The 17,599-nt window shown below is 47.7% G+C and overlaps 1 protein-coding gene across 1 annotated transcript in view; it reads right to left on the reverse strand.

Annotated features, from left to right (window-relative positions):
• Positions 1–266: 266 nt before the first annotated feature.
• Positions 267–17,599, reverse strand: part of LOC144164901 (testis-specific serine/threonine-protein kinase 6-like) — a 62,707-nt gene continuing 45,374 nt past the window's right edge. The window contains exons 6-8 of the mRNA XM_077695139.1: positions 15,141–15,250; positions 871–979; positions 267–376 (exon numbers count right to left, since the gene is read on the reverse strand). Coding sequence (XP_077551265.1) covers positions 267–376; positions 871–979; positions 15,141–15,250 — 329 coding nt within the window. The remainder of the gene's footprint in view (positions 377–870; positions 980–15,140; positions 15,251–17,599) is intronic.

Genomic DNA, 17,599 nt, shown 5'->3' on the forward strand with positions numbered 1-17,599 from the left:
GGCGTTGAGATCGTCGTCTTCTACGTGCGGAAGCATGGCGTCGAGCATCGTAGTCGGCTTTCTACCGTAGACAAGCTCGAACGGCGTCAGCTGCGTCGTCTCCTGGATAGCCGTGTTGTACGCAAACGTAACTGGTTCGCGGCAATATTGTTGCGTGGCAACAACTGAAGAACCGAAGGTGATGGCAAAAGCGAAGGGAGTAGTATATTAAGGCGAACGTCTGCCTACTACTAAGGGAAGGGAGAAACCAAACACGTGCCCTGATGCTAAGCGCCGCTGAGCCGAGTCATGACTCTGGAGCTGGTGCCGTTCACTGGGTCTTCTTCACGCGCCACTCTCAAGTGCCTTTCTTCGTCGTCGTCTTCGTGGCGCCGATCTGTAGCAGAGGCTATTGCGACGATATAGAGAATTTACTCCCCCGTTAACAATATGACGCATTATAGGCAACCACCCTTAAAATAAGCCTATCTGCTCCTCCTGGCATTTACTATAAAAGATGTTGCCTATAATATAAAACTCTGTATATTACCCGTGGTCTGCTGTTCGGGCCTAGAACCAATGAAACACAACAAGGCAACTTTAGCCTCCTGGTGGCGCGATAAAAAATTTTGCAAAAATGCCTTTACACCTTAGCAAGGGAAATGTTTTTGTTAATGCTGTGTTGCACACGAAGGGGTACGGTAGACACTTTCTTTAAGCGGCACGGGGGCTTGCGGCATATTCAAAAGGGCAGTTTATTCTTGCACCAATCGACTAAAGTTTTGCACGTGGTTGAGTTTACGTCAGCTTCTGTTCCGGCACCCTTTCCGTTTTTTCCTCCATCGGGAGGATTCTGTTTGCTGCTGTTGCCTTGTCCGCTTCGCTGGCTACGTGGTCTCTGGCTGCTGCGATTGCTGGTGGCGCTGCTGGATCTGCGGTCGGTGGCAGGCTTTTTTGGTAGACCGGTGGACTTGTTCTTGGCTCCTTCTTTGGTGCTACCCTGCGCAACAAAAAGCAAGGCCTGTGAACCAAATGAGGCTCTTTTTATGGTGTGAGTAAAGCTAATGGTACCTGCAGTGAGTTACTTCAACATTCATGATTACTGGTCCGTCTGAAAAAATCTGCGCGGTTCCCCCTCGCAATGAAGCCTCTATGAATTTTCACTGCACTGAAAATTCGGACTCAGTATTCCATCACATTTCAGTAGTAGTATTCAACGCTCTTGCACTGTGAAGAATGATGAACAGCGAAGTTGAGCCCATTCAGAGCCCAGAAAACAAAACACGGTCGCTGGTAATTTACTATTCAGCACACTTCCTGGCGTCTTAGCTGGATAAAACTTGGTGGTACTACAGTTTTATTCTACGGGAAAACATGGGTCTGCACGCTTTCTTGCCCTGCGCTAGGCATCTTACTGTTTGTGGAACGCACCAGCTAAAACCGGTCCACTGCGCAGGGCCGCAGTCACGTGGCATCGGTCGTGAGACGTCCACGTGGAAATATCCACTCAGCACACCGGGCATATCATCGTTGAGCGCAGGAAGCCGGCAAGCACGCCTCCCTCCGCACCCCCCCCCCCCCCCCCCCCCAACCGTCCACCTAGAATCTGCAACCGGTGTCGTGCTGCTCGCCTAGCAGCAAATGTATTCAAAGATGGACGATCGTCTTCTGCTGGCCGTGCTAAATAAATGCCTCTCTCCCTCCTCAGCCACCTATCGCCTTCCCCCTACTTAGTCTCACTCACCCCACTATAAATCCGTTGGAGGTCTGGGCTCCGCTGCGAGCTATTTTTCTGTTTTTGCGTTTCAGATTTATTTACGTTTTGGCCGGGTGGCTGGATCGAAGGACCGACAGACAGACAGACAGACAGACAGGCAGGCAGACAGACAGACAGACAGACAGACAGACAGACAGACAGACAGACAGATGGACGGATTGATGGGCGGACGGGCGGACGGACGAGCGGGTGGGCGGACAGACGGACAGACAGATGGACGGACGGACGGACGGCGATAGACATACATACATACATACATACATACATACATACATACATACATACATACATACATACATACATACATACATACATACAAACATACATACATACATGCATACATACATGCATACATACATACATACATACATACATACATACATACTGACAGACAGACAGACAGACGGACGGACGGATGGACGGCTGGACGGACAGACATATAGAGAAATTTCCAGATATCTGTAGCCTAAGAAAGACTATCGTCTTTAAAATCTTATCAGGCAACTAAAGGGAAACAGCAGGCCAGGAGAAATAAAGGACGCAACCATTTGCGCTACACTAACCGTCTTGGAAGATGAAGGTAGCGACTGGGGCAATGGCGAGGGGGGTTAACGAGGTTCAGAGGCTGCTGTCCGGAAGGCTGCTCAAAGGCTGCTGTCCGGAAGGCTGTCCGGAAGGCTGCGTGGCCGCGATTTTCAACACAACTTTCCACAGCAGATCAACAGAACGTCCAACTTGGCTTTCGAGCTCACATTTGCAATTTGTTCCAAGTCTCCCCTATTTAGTTACTATTTACAAACAGCTAACTGGCTTCACAATAAAACAACATTTTAGGCTGTCGTGAGGAACCAAAACAATCGAATTTTTTTCTCGTCCTCTAGCACCTCGTGCGCTACTTTGTCACCTGCTTTCTCCTGGCTATTTCTCTTCTTGATTTTTGCGTATTGGCTCCCTTCAAAGTTCGTTCTGCACCAGCACGGCGCAAAGATTTTCAAGGAATGTGATCGTTAACATCTTTGATTTCATAAGCATGAGACCTGCAGCAAAGTTGTTAGCAGCTTAGCGATTATTAGCTTTTCATCTAATGCCTGCTCTAGTTCTACAGTGAGGGAACCGCAAAATTAAGATTTTTGCTCATTGACTTTATGGCCGGCGTCTTTGCCTTTCATTCTTGATAATGTATACTAACACTACGGTCTTCACTCATATCCTTGACGTCAAGAGGAACTTTGAAGCACAGCCGTGTAATATTACTCAAACGGTCTTCTTCCTTGGCTATGCGAACTTGGTTACGTTCCCGCCTCACCTAATACCTTCTGTGAGGGGCTCGAAGAACTGAAGAGGACAACGTTTGCGTGCCGTTGTAGGCCGAGAGAACGCGGCGAGAAAAACAAAAGAAGAGGAGAGGAAGACGAACAGAGGTTACAAGACGGAGGCAGGAGGTGGTCGGTCTACAGTGTTCTCTGCTGGAAGGGAATGCCCAAGGGACTCAACACTAAACCACATCTTTCTCAAAAGCTTCAATTCTGGTAAGCCAACGCAACGTCAGAAAGTTAGTCGTCTTCTTAAAACAGTGGCGCCCGCGCAACAGCGCCGCGTTATCTCTCGCCACGACGTCGTCATCGGCCCGGGCACTGCGCCAGCGTACCACACCGGGTCACCTGCGATTTCGACACCCCGCGCGTCAGCCCCGACTTTTGGGCAAAGGCCATAATTAAGAAAGTGTACTTGTTAGGTTTGCTGCTTTTAATGTGTGTATTTTGTTACCTTATTGTCCAGTAAATATATTTGCCTTTGTCCGTAGTCAATCCGTTTCGATCGTCCTTCTTTGCCTGCTCGGCCTTATCCTCCTCATTAACTAATAACCTGCATCTCAACTTGCTTTCGGATCTAAAGCCGTCAACCGATACTTAGCTTCCCGCTCAACGCGTTTCAGGTTTCTTGGTACGTCGTGATTCTAGCTGAACGTTGCGCCACACTAACGTTGAGCCCGCATATATGCTTTACAACAATGATCGCCTAAGGTTCTCAGGCTTACTAACTATATAGTAACACGGCAATGCAGAACGACACAAAGGTAAAAGGGTAACCATGTTTAGGGCAGAACAAGTGGACTTTTGCCTTCAGGCCACTGAATCAACCCGAAGCGCGAAAGCCATTATAGATCAATGGCGCTATGGCGCCATTCACAATACTGGCACACCCGCTCGGCAGTCGGACAATAATGATTTCCCATTCACGTGCCGAAGTGGTTTCAAAATTTCTGGAAACGGCATAAATGCGCCGGACTCTCACTACGGCGTTAGTCTCCGCAAATGGTGGAACTCAGTGAATGCGTTTTGTGTGCGTGCTTCAGAGTGGCTTGCGAAGCAACCGCCAGCTGTGCTGACACGAGTGGAACGATTGCAGGAAGCACGTTGCTTTAATCTGTAGTAAGCTCTTTTCAAGACGATAGTCTTTCTTGGGCTACTTAAACCCAGAAATTTTGGTCTGTCTGTCTGTCTGTCTGTCTGTCCGTCCGTCTGTCTGTCTGTGACTCGATTCAGCCACCCGGCCAAAGTAACAATGATGCTGCGCAATAGTCTTATATACTCACAGACAAAGGTAAACGTCTAAGCCCAGTTTACATGTTCATACTTGTCAACTTTGTTGAACAAGGACAAGACATTACGCAAATATAAAACAGGAAATTAGTACAAAAGGGATATTTACAGTGTTCCTTTATTAAAAAATTCATGGAAGCTTGGTTTTTCGATAGCAAATGATATTCTACATCTACTGCAGAAAACGGCCGCCTCCTGGCGGAATATGAAAAATCACGCGGCAGCAGTAACGAAAGGTTCCACTATCTAGATTCCACGTTCTGCGTGGAACGCACGTGGTGCACGGCCACGCGGTTCTATAAACCTTCTAGTCGGCCGCCTCCATTCACGCGCGTCTTCGCCGTACTGCAGCGCTGGCATCGGGGAACCCGGCCTGTAGCAGTGGAACGCAGTAAATTCAAATCGCCTTCCGCAAAACTTTAGTGTGCTTACCTTGGGATCAGCGCGATGAAACAGGAACAGCATGATAGGTGAGCGGGAAAGCAAAGGGGTGCATTTCCTTGGGAAATGTCTTCAAAGACTATCGTCTTTTGACGACATTTGCAACAAAGGACCAGATACACGGCCAATTTTTCCGCTGACCATCTGCACGCCGCTATTTGTCAAACAAAGGCATCTTTGTGGTAAACCCCAAGTTCTCAGGGGCCATCATCCGCATTTAAGTGGATACTTGTATTTCCTTCTCTCGGTTCGTTTTCGTTACGACATGCTTATTACATTACGACAAGCCGGTCCTCCGCCATACGGATTCACACTTTCTCGTTGCTTGTTTGTCTTTCTTAGCTCTTTTCGACGAAACTGCTATCTTTTGCTATCATTCGATACTCACTTGCACATCGACAGTCATTTGTCATCCAAAATTAATAGGGTATATGTGCCTTTTGTCGGTTTGCCATTAATTGTAATTCAATATTTTTCTTTATACGTAGGCTTAGGTTTTGCCCATTTGCCTACGAGGAGAGGACACGTTGCTGTTGGCTGTACTGGGATCTTAGACAAATTTTTATATCCTACTTTCGGAGTGCAAAACAACCTATCCAATGGTTCAGTCATAGTTGCCTCCAGCTATGGAAGGCCAGCAGCCGCACAACAGAGTATCACAGACTACCCGTCACTTTGTTGTGCGTTACACAGCTGATAAATACATCACAAACATAGTTGTGGTTCCCACCACAGACCTAACGGTGGGCTGTCGTACATAACTGCATTTTTTTTGCTTGCAAGAGAACTGGAAGTATGTACTGCTGCCTTGCTTCCAGTCTTGAGAGAGATGAAGCGGTTGAAAACGTGCGCGCCGCTACTGCCCCCTTCACTAGCGAAAAGCCTCTATTTTTGTCATTCAATAATGGGGCTTAAAGAATAAACCCCAAAGAATACAAAAAAGCGAAACGTATATCCCCAGCACCCCACCCTAAACTCACAAGGCCGCAGCAAGCCTTATTCCGACCGGCACAAGCTGGAACACTCGACACACCTGCGAGGCTGTATCTCATCACATATGGCAAAACAACACCCTCAAACTACCAATAACCAAGACCACACCCCTTCGAAGTGCCCCCAATACCTCCAAACTACAAAGCAATACACAAGGGAGTGGCTGACCGCACCTAGAACATAAGAGGAAGAAGGCGGTCTGACTGACTTCAACCGCGAGGCCTTCAGCAGAAACCTGGACAGAGGCCTCTGAATATCGCAATCCTCCCTAAAACTCCTCCTGACTTTTCACCTGTCAATAAAATCTCTCTCTCTCTTTTTCGCTGAGTTAACACCGAAACGAATGCATCCCCGTAAAACAGAAGGAAACCACAAGAAAAATAGTTCTTCAGTTTCTCTATTCTATAATTGAAAGGCAAAGGGGATGCGCAGCCTGTGCATGCAAAAGAACGGGCCGCTTAATTCGGCTTTGCGAAAGGAGCAAGCAGCAGAGCCTTCAACGGACATGACGGTCGCGCGATGCACGGGATGTTAGGGCGACAGCCGTTCGCGCGTGAATAAAGATTTATGTATTTTTATTTATTTATTTATTTATTTCAGTACCCTTTAAGCCCATCAGGGCATTACCCAGGGGTGGGATCTGGCTATGCAACTGAATGGCAAGGTGTAAAAAAGGAATGAAAGTGTACATACCACTTTGTACATATAAATATGTGTAATCAGAGTACAAAATCAGTGAACAAGGTGGAAACAACAGTACGACCAAATTGTCAGAAAGAACTATCTGAAAGGGAAGAAATTATGCAACACTTCCCGCGGCCAGATATCTGAGTGTAGAGGCCTCAAATAAAGATGGATTCCTTACATATACTGCACTGCCTGGCAACTGGTTCCAATCATTCATTGACAATACAAGGGATATGCTTTGAATTTTTCTGTACGGGCAGAAATTGGAAACACCTTCCGCGCATGGTGATCCCGCAAGGAAAAGTGATGCGCTGAAAGGATGACGCTCATGTCGCCAGTGTTTCTTGATGCTATGAATGGGGAGAATCACCAATGTGGCGATCGATATGCAACGTCGCTCACAGTAACTTCACCGGCGGTCGGAGCGGCCAACGTGGCCGCAAGTCACTGGGATGGAGTTATGCTTAAGAACTGTGTACGGACCAATAAAGCGTGGCATAAACGTTTGACACAGTCCTGGAGCCCGCAGAAGTGTCGAAAGCAACACTTCTTCTCCTAGTTCAAATGTCACGTCCGGCCAATCTGTAGTAGCAAGACTTCCGGTCGTTCGGCCAGGACTCGGTGTTGAATCGGGCGAGGTTCTGGCATTTCGTGGTACGAGAAACATTTTGATCTCTCATATATACTGTTCGAGAAAGAGGGCAGAAACAGAAACATGCGTCCATAACGGATAGTGGACGCCGGGCATACACGATGAAAAACGATGAAAATCCAGTGGTACTATTAGCAGCGTTCTTGTAGGCGTATATTACAAAAGGAAGAACAGCGGCCCAGTTTGTGTGGTCGGGTTTGATATAGAAAGAAATAATATCAGACAGAGAACGATGAAAGCGTTCTGTCAGGCCATTTGTCTGAGGATAACTTGACGAGGTCTTGTGGATGTTATTGGCAGCCCGGAGAACTTCCTCAAAGACTTCTGAGTGCAATGTGCGTCTGCGGTCACTTATACGAGTGCGAGGTGTTCCGTGATGTAAAAATATGGCCTGCAGAAAAATTGTGCCACTTCGGAAGTGGAGCCGGTACACCGAGAAGCAGTCTCGGCGAATCGGGCCAATTATCTACAGCAGTACCAATCCACCGACGAACAGTCGAAGTTGAAAGCAAAGGTCCAGAGAGGTAGATGCCGACGTCTTCGAATGGAGCGGGAGGGCAACGCAGATGCTGTAGATCCCTGCAGGGGTGAGGTCGGGCGTTTACGCCGCTGAGAAGCAGGATATGATGCAACATATTTTGGGGCGCAGGTGAAAGTCCCCGCCAAAAAAATCGGCTCCTGATGCGGCAGTAAGTTTTGTTGCAAGCACGATGGCCAGGTATAGCGTCGTCATGGAAAACTTCCAAGATTTCGTTCCGTAGGCAGCGAGGGCTGAATGAAACCCATCTGTCGCCAGTAGGGTGGTAATTCTGAAGCTGAAGCGCTCCCCGATTTTGGAAATGAAATCTGTATATTTGGCGGCGTGAGCAGCCATTAGGTGGTGAAGCGGAACCGTCGAGTTGGTCCATGAGCTGTCGGCAGTACGAGTCGACTCGTTGCAGAGATACAAGGTTTCGTTGGAATATCTTATTCTGTGGTGCGCAGAGGCACCTTTGGCAGCGTTAGTGAAGAGATGGCAGAGAACGCGGTACCCTCGGGGGACGGTCGTGGGCAACGGGACAGCGCGACAGCATTATTTTGTGTTTTGCCCGAGTTGTAAATACGGGTAAAGTCGTATTCCTGTAAACGAACAACCAAGCCGACAAGGAGTCCCGCTAAGTGTTTGAGCGAGGATAACCAACATAGCGCATGGTGGTCTGTTACTACGCATAAATGGTGCTTGTACAAAAAGGCATAAACGTTTGCACGACCCAGGCAGTCAGAAGGCATTCTTTCTCAGTTATTGTGTCGTTCTGCTAAGCGGCGTCAAAGTGCGGCTTGCGTAGGCAACTACTCGTTCTGAAGGCGAATCGTTGCGCTGTAGGTGGACCGCACCACGACAATGCCCTCTAACATAAGTATGGAGAATTGTCGATGCCGACTCATCGAATTGGCAGAGGACAGGTTCAGATGTGAAAGCTTCTTTGAGGGTTTTCAAAGCTGTTTCGTAGACTTCAGTTAGGAGAAATGCTGTTCCGTATGTCAATAGTTTGTTTTTGGGCGAGGATATTGTTTCAAAATTACGAATGACGCGACGGAAATAATATACCAATCCAAGAAAAACCACGAAGTTCTTTTGGACGGAGCGGCCGAGCAAAGTTAAGAACCGCATTGATCTTGTCCGGATCCGGGCGTATTTCATCCTGGCTTACAACGTGGCCCAAGATATTTAGTTACTGGCAAATCGACACTTTTTGGTGTGGAGCTGAAGACCAGCGTTGCGAAGGCAGGTTAATACTTCGTAAACAAGCTTAAGGTGCTCATCGAACGTGGACGAGAGGATAACGATGTCGCCAAGGTAACAAAGACCGATCTTCCATTTCAATCCACGCAGGACGTCGTGAATCATGCGCTCTAAGCTGGCTGCGCCATTGTACAGTCCGCATGGCATCCCGGTGAACTTTGAAAGGCAATCGCGTGTGGCGAAACCTTGTTTATTATCTCATTCAGTCATTAAGATTTGCCAATATCCGGATCAAAGATCAAGGCTCCGTAAGTATTCTGAGCTTTGAAAAGTGTGGAAAGCGTCACCAATTCTGGGCATGGGATAAACGTTTCTTCTAGTTACTTTGTTACGCGCCCGATATTTCACTCAAAAGCTCCAGGAGCCGTCTTTATTTCGGACTAAAACAACCGGTGATGACCAGAATTTCCGGCAGGGCGAATAATGTCCCTCTGAAGCATATCGTCAACATTTTCATGCTAATTTTGTGTTTGGAGGCCGAAACCCGGTAGGGACGATGCCGAATTACACACGAACCATATGTTTCTGGGCGATGAGTCACCGGTGATCTGCGTCCAAGAGTGCAAGAATGGCAGCCGAATAAGGCCTTGTGTTTCTCCAGCAGAGCCAGGAGCACTTCTTTTCAAGCTGAATCCAGTGCTGATGGAAGGAGTAAAGCACGAGGACGACAGCTGTGGACCACAGGCACACTGCCCTGATGCAGAGGGCAAAGTTATGGAGAAGCAACATCGTCCTGAGAAATACTGGCAACGGTCATACTTTCAGGAAATAGAATAGGTTCAGAGGCAACATTCAGTGAGGCAATTAGAGCTGATCTCCGCGAAAAGCGGATGAGATGGGAGTATTAGGACTACTTTGCAATCGGCGCTCCCAGCCGGTGTGGCAAACAAATCGTCGGCGATATTGTCGCAAGCCACAAAAAATAGTTTCTTCACTTCGAGGCAGAACACATTCTTCGGTAGCAAACAACCGCTGCATTGGTGCGTCTGACACACACTGGCAATGTGTTTCTTGATAAGGTGAATAGCCGGTTGTCGGTAGGAAATTACCGCTGGCGATGCTGATAAAAAATCCCAACCGAAAATGTTGCTATCCGCATATAACGTCAGCACCGCACACTGAATATAATGTAGAAGCCCGCCAATCATAACACGAACTGTACAGTATCAAGAGGGGCGAATCTGATCGCCATTTGCCCTTCGCAAAGACGGACTGGCATAGGGAGTCCTTACTTTTTTCAGGCGTGAACACAACTCGGCGCTCGTAACTGAAACACTGGTTCCCGTATCAACATGATTATCAACACACACCCCTTCCACTTCTACGGATATGTTTGACCGACGGTCCGGAGGAGTTCTGGTTTCTGTAAGTAGTGGAGTTTCCCCTCCAAAAACTGCAGGCGCTACTTTTCCGAAGCCAGGTCAGTGGGAAGGAAAGCAGGTCGAAGAGCCAACAGTGAGCGACGATACGGCGAGGGTAATCGACGCCATGCCACGCTGTTGTAAGGTACATTAGTAAAGTTTAGAAGAGGCGAAAGATGGCAAGGAGGCGAAACGTACCCATTGCCACGAGCCCCGTACCCAAAGCGGGTGTCGTCCCTTTCATCAGGCACGTAATCTCGTCGCTCGTCTTGTTGGCGTCGCAGGAAAAAGCTGGAAACGTTGCCCCGAATTTCGCAGTAGTAGCTGGCGGGGCCGGGAGGGGGGGGGGCGGAGCGGGGTAACGAGGAAAAAGCTGGTGGTAGGGATGGCCGTGCGAGTAGTACGGCAGAGGAAACAAACTGATTGAGATTGCTGTCAGATGCCGGTAAGAAGATGGTAGTGGGGAAGCTTCCACTCACATGGGCGTTTTCGACGCAGCATCAGAGTATGACATGGCGGGGATGGTAGATAGGGCGGGATTGACAGGTGGTATTGCCGCCATGGACGCAAGCTCCTCCTTGATGAAGTCCCGCAGGTAAGACGCGTTCGGGCGGCAGTTGTCACGTGGAGGGTAGGGTAAGCTACGGTTTTCTAACACCTAACGGATGATGTTACGTATGAGATTACGTATGTCGATCTCCCCATCCAGGCATGGTAACCAAGGCTCTGGTTGCAGGCGAAGAGACTGCCACTGGTGGAGACGTAGGTAGGTTGTCTGCACATCTTCGACACTCGTTTGATTCTGAAAAGCAAGAGCGGTCATTGCGATAGGAGCAATTCCCTTCAAGATGTGGCGCACCTCATCGGCCTCGGGCGTGCTTAGGTACAGCCTTCGGCACATTGCAAGAAAGTGGTCGATATAAGAAATATAGGTTCTTTCTGGATGTTAAACGCTAGTGTACAGCTTCTTTCTAGCGCCATCCGAGCGAACAGACGGGGTGCGAAAGATCTGGCGTGTTTCATCCATACAGGTGGTCCAGTCACAGATGGCTTCTTTTGTTGTTTTAGACCAACGTCTTGGTCACCTTGTTTAGACAGAAGGGGGCCGTTTGCAGTTTGGAAACGCCGTCCCCCCTGCTAAACTGGCTTACGCGGTTGTACTGGTCGAGCCAGTCCTCGATATCGTCCCCGCGAAGACCAGCGGAGAAGGGAGGGTCACACTTGCCGCTTGTCAAAATCCATGACAACGCCGTTTGAGCGGTGGACTCTGACCTGGTTTCTAGCTCCATGCACGGAGCTGGTAGCAGAATTCGTCGACCGCAACGGAGCTCCTGTCGTGTAACTGGAGCGGCGGAGTACGGGTTAAAAAGGCAACTCCACCATTTAGAAGAGCAAGGCAAGGAGAAGCACAGACCGTTTATTTCGGCGTTACAAAAGGGACAACCAACAGAGCCCTCACGGTCGGCCAATATACGGGATATCAGGGTGACAGCCGGTCACGCGTGAATGAAAATGATGCTGATGATGGCAGTGCTTCTGGGTGCCATGAGTGGGGAGAAGGATCACTGTAGTGAACGGTATGAAAATATCGTTCACAAAATGTTTGAAATGCGCACAGAGAAGCGACTAAATACCCATATGATTTGATTTATTAATATCTGCTGTCACTCATATTTGTGTAAAATGCTCCTATCTTAAGCAGATAGAAAAACTGTGTCATAAAGAACAATTTTTATCCTCGCAGTAGTTCGCAGCAATTTCGAAACGTTTTCTTGGGAACACAATGCGTACACTTACATTACCACAACATATCCTGCATGTCTTTTCATTCCTAGTCTCTTCTGATGATCGGAGGATAGTAATCGCTGGCTGCTTTGCTACTGGTCCTGCATGCCATTGCTACAGCTGAGCGGAGCGGCCGTTCTTCCAGATCCCCGAAGGAAACCCACGGTAAGAGTAAACAGTGGCAATACCTTTGGCTCTCTGTAAGAGTTCTCCTTGATTGAGATGTCTTCCTGTGCTGGCGAACGCACGGGCTCGCTGACTGTGCTGTCGCTTTCTTCTATCTGACCTTCCTGATGGCTGTATGTCTGTTGGAAAGCAGAAAGCAGAAATGAGATCGAGCGAGAAGACAGGGAGGGCGGTGTCTGCTACATTTGCACTGTATTCTGGTCTACATGCGCTAGAAGAGTGGAAAAATCAAGGAGAAAAAGTCTATTATTTAATAGATATACACATACATCACGCCCGCATTTAGGGAAAAGGTCGCTCAAGAAACACTGTCGTCAGGTGCTCTGGATATCAAGTACGTGGATGAAAATATACCGACGTGGCATCTGACCCAATAAACAAGCGTGCACATTTTGTGCGCTAACGGACTTTGCCATGGCGAATACGAACTGAAGTAACCCAAGTCGGCACTTCTTGCCGAAAACCTAGTGTTAATTTTGTTTAAAAAAAAACAAGTAAGTGCCGTGACCTTTTTTTCATGGTCACACATTACCACACGGTCCTGTTAAAACCTGCAGGACGAGTGAGCACCGGCAAAACCCCATTGGTACACTGGGTGCGGCTATAACGCCTGCTTTGTAGGCGCAGGCGCCGCCAAATAGTACAAAGAGTGATCACTTTGTGTTTCCTTGGAAAATCACCGGTGGTTGGCTTAGACATGGATGCAGCCTACGTATTATAAGACGGTCTATGCTATCACTTGTAAATAGATCGATATTTTTGGACACGTTGCTCGTCTGACCATCTACTGAAAAGCATCTCCGGGTGCATTGCGCTGACATTGTTGAAAAAATCGGCAGAACTCCGAAGTACAAATTACCAGATAAACGCTCCAGCCACTCCGGCATACACAGCACCCCTTAAAAGGTTGCTTCACTGGCAAACACATTGCGTTTTTAGGACGAAAATTTGCAATTAGCCTCACACAAATGTCAGGATGCCCTTCTGTCTATTACTACACTAAATAGCGTGCCCTGTTGCGAGTGCCAGAGAGTCATTACACTAAGAATCACTACTGCAAAAAAATGTACAACTAGGGACAATAATTATACCTGAAATACCAGCAGACGGACATAACAACGTGAAGACCAAAGGGTCTAGCAATAAGCGCCTTAAAACGCCTTCTTATAAAGCGCCAAGACCCACCTTAAACTCGACTTCACTGCTATATACAACTTTGTTGTTTGGAAGAACTTCTTAGGGAGAGTAAAAGTCATCCTATGTTAACACCGAGAAGCCCTGGATAATAGAATTTTCTCTGAATAATTTTCTCGTTGGGCCCTCGATGAGCTTAAGCCTGTAAAATCATCTTAAATTGTCAAATTTCATTCACGATGAACACTAACTACACGCAATTGTCTAGCCCGCCGAGCAGTTACGGTAAAAAACGGAATGATATATATAACGCCCCTCACTTCGCGCAGATGCAATACCGCGAACAGACACGATGGTACACAGAGGACTTCGCAATAGCTGGGTTATTTTTCTTATAACTTTTTAAATCTGCAAGAATACTTTGTAATTTTTATTTTGGCGAGTTAAAGCTTAACAATCTCCACCCGTACACTACTGCACCTTTTTCGGTTTAGCTCCCGCGCCTACAAGGTCACAGCAAAAAAAAGGGTAAACATCGCTGATTGAGCCAGTGCATGCGCTTTGCAGCGAGCTTTATTATACGCTTCCCTTCATCGTGTGTAACGGTTTTCCACTGTGTCACTTCGTTCGGCATTGTCCTTATTCATAAGAAAAAACAACATTTTCATGCTTCATTTAGTTGCACAGCAGACCCTATGCCCCGCGCATTGGGCGTCACAGAAATAATATTTTATTTTAACAGCAGCACTATTTAGATTGACACAAATTCATTGGAAGCCCAAAACGCACGTGAGCGCGTGCATCGCGGCGCCCGGCCGCGTCCCCGGTGCAAGGCGCAGGGCACGACCATCGCGCAGCGGTGTACCAAAAAAAGTACCAAGTGCACGTGAGCTCCTGACTCACGGTGACCGTCCGGCACCGCCCAGGTTTGCGCGTTGGCAAGCGCAACATGAGGAGCTCCGCCTTCGTTGTCCTCGCCTTGTAGCGACCAGCACACCATTGGATCTCCTCGATTATCAGTTCCGGATCGTCTAAGGACTGCCCGAGACGTGATGCGGCGCTCGTTTTCCCCATGTTTCTCCTATGTATTCTTATGAAGCTTCCGGTCCGAGTGCAGTCTTCGGGCTGCCCGCGGACCGTTCAGGACAGGTAAATCGAGGAGGTCCATTGTCCGCCGCACCAAAGACGACGAAGACATATGTGTCAAGCCATCCGCTCAGACGGCCACCGGAACAGATGACGAACTGGAGGTCTACCTAGGCGATTATGCGCTACAAAGCGGTTTTTCCTACGCCGCTGGGCCTTCAGAAGGCGACGACAAAGGGGATAGCGACGATTTTCACTCAATAAAACAGTGTGCATACATTAATGGGCTTCCCTTTAAAGTGCCGTCAGAAACAGTGTCGCACTGCTGGGGTCCGGCTGCTTCCTCTCTCCTGGGGTTCGCTGTAAGGGTGGGGCGAAGTTCTGCTGTTTTTCTAGCCTTGCACCACTCTTACCAGCTACGTGAATTCTTTAGGTGGTCACAAAATATTGAGGGTCGGGTACCAAGCGCAGCTTTATTTTAAACAAAACACAGCTTCGAAGAACGCCGTTCCGTTTAAAAAGATCTGCCTAGCGGCATTTGGTACGCAAACAGGAGGCTCTGACGGCCAGTGTTCACTGAAGCGTTCTGTTGTGAGTGTAACTCATTCTGTTCTCCCTATCCTCCCCTTAGTTTTAGAGCGCTTTCTTGGGAAATGAGAACACAAGCACTGACCATGTAACGGGTGTCATCGTCCATGGCCACAGCAACGATATCGGTTGTAGCGTCATCTGACAGGTTCTCCTGGGGTGAACCTGTTTCCGACGCAGAATTTCCCGAATTTCCTGCGCATAATAACAGGTAACGTTATGACAGATTTTATCGGTGCATTCGGTACGCTGAAGAAGTGACTTTCCTGGCCCCCAAATTGCCGCCAATGGTTCATGATTACAAGCGATCTCTGTTTATACTGAGAGGTTCTGGAACTTTGTGAATTAAAATTACGGGCGCAATGCTCCACGTTACATTGCAAACGGAAAAGCTCACCTTCTGAAAACCCCCTCTCTGCTTACGCTTGTCATTTATTTTGTAGTGTTTTGACAGTTTACTTCCAAAGCACCGTCAACCATGCAACCACCCGCGCAAATGTCACATCTTGTGGATTTAATGTCTGTTTCTGTGGATCATAATTTTCTCAGCATTTTTAACGAAAGACTGCGATGCCCTTTTGCGTAAGTATGACGATATCCGACTTATATTTCGCTTTTATTCAGTTTTTAATGTGCCCCTTAGTTTTCCTTCACTGCGCTACCGCCTGCCATCAATCCCTCTTCAAAGACTAATCCATACGCTCTTTCGTGCCGTCTATGAGATACCACGCTTGCACTTCTCACATGTGGGAACCCAGCGCCAACAACCAAAAAAAGCACAAACTTGACATTACCAGTTCTGACCTATAGTTATTAATTTTAGAGATTGAAGTCACTCTATACGACATAGGCATATCATTACACATTGACTGTTTAGAAGTATCAATCAAAAATATTTCTGCCCAATTTTATTACACTGAAAAGCAAATTTCGCTTTCACAACGCTCAAGCATCTTTCTCCAATTACAGCATTATCCAATCGTTGTACTATCTATTTTTTCATATATGGGAAGGGCAATAGTGATATATCATTACCGACTCAACAATATCTCTACAGTCCTTTTGAGGACTGTAGACTTATGGGCGTGTGAGACGAGTGGGCGAGTGTGGACAGCAAAGACGTGTGTGCTAGCTAGCTCAGCTAGATAGGTATATATAGCGGGCTATCTTCCACGTCTTACAGTCGAAATTCACAAGCCCGAATTTTAGCACGTACGGCTACAGAGCATTTACATATACTGACTCACACGGTGGGCATAGTAATCTGCCTCTAAGCGTGATTGCTGGAGCCCGTTTCCTTGTTATTGCAAATACAAACATCTTTTGAACTGTTACGAGATCAATAGCGATTTTGGTGGAAAGAAAAATGCTGCGACAAAGCGCAAATCTTTCTAGTGTTCTGCTCTCCTCCCATGTTGGCAATCATGCTGGGTCTAAAGTTGTTTTTACTTGGTGACTGAACAAATCACTGAAGATATACTAGCACCCACTTATAGAGGGACGCTCCTGACTTTTCGGCTGTCAGATCAATATGTGAATTTTTGGACGTCTGCTGTCCACCCTCTGATGAAACGTGTAATTACATCCCCTGAAGGTGGTAATGCCATGAAGGACAGGGGTAATAAAATATGCTACTCGTTCACCCACAAGAAGCCTCCACTCTCTGAGATAAACTGATGTAATGACACGATGTACCCGAACCCAGACAAAGTGCACCAAAGATGAAAGAATACCACTATTATGTGCTGAAACATTCATTCTTTCCACATTTTTAGGCAAGAGATGATACAGGCAGCAGGGTTCGGTGTCAAGGCTAAGCGGGGGATTCAGCATATTCCCGCAGCCGCAACATTCGTCCGCCGCGAAATTCTACAAGCATAAAACGGTAACGGAGGCCGGTCTTGCTTGCAGTCGGACACGTTTGTTTCTCCTGGCGCTGCGCACCGGTAACCTCCGGGCATTCCAGGCTGTTGTAAGCTCCCTTTTGGAACAATTCTGTAGCCCAGGGATTCGTGCAGTTCCTCGAAATGACTGAGTAGAAGCTCAGGCTACTCGTCGCGGCTTGCACTCATTCACCGCTCTTGATGAGCGCATTGTGTACTTTTGAACGGCAAGCATGCAAGTCACTTTGCTTGTCGAGGGCATTCCGACGCCAGTGTTTTGCTTGACGCTCTGCTGCTCCTGCTGCAGCATCCTGCAAATCGAGCCACAAAATGACAAAGCTAGGTCGATTGGTTTGTTGCTGACATCTTGAGACACGTTTACTGTTGTCGCCACGTTGGTAGTCGTTATGCTAGAAGAATCCCAGTAAAATATCGGCGGTCGTGTCTTGTCACATCTCTTACTCCCGCCCGCAAGGAATGAGGCAGGTATGAACTATAAGTCCGCAGTCCTAAAGCTTGGGTTTATGTCCGTAACGTTTCTACTTCCAACGGTCGCCACGTGTGGTCCTTCTGTTTCGAACCGTGCTTCAACTTGCGTCGCCGCTTCAGAAGCACTGAGTGTTGTAACTATGACACCAACATAGAAGGTTTGTATTGGTAT

The sequence above is a fragment of the Haemaphysalis longicornis genome, unplaced genomic scaffold (assembly GCF_048455015.1).
Source record: "Haemaphysalis longicornis isolate Haplotype H1 unplaced genomic scaffold, Haemaphysalis longicornis Haplotype H1 scaffold_14, whole genome shotgun sequence".
Lineage (NCBI taxonomy): Eukaryota > Metazoa > Arthropoda > Arachnida > Ixodida > Ixodidae > Haemaphysalis > Haemaphysalis longicornis.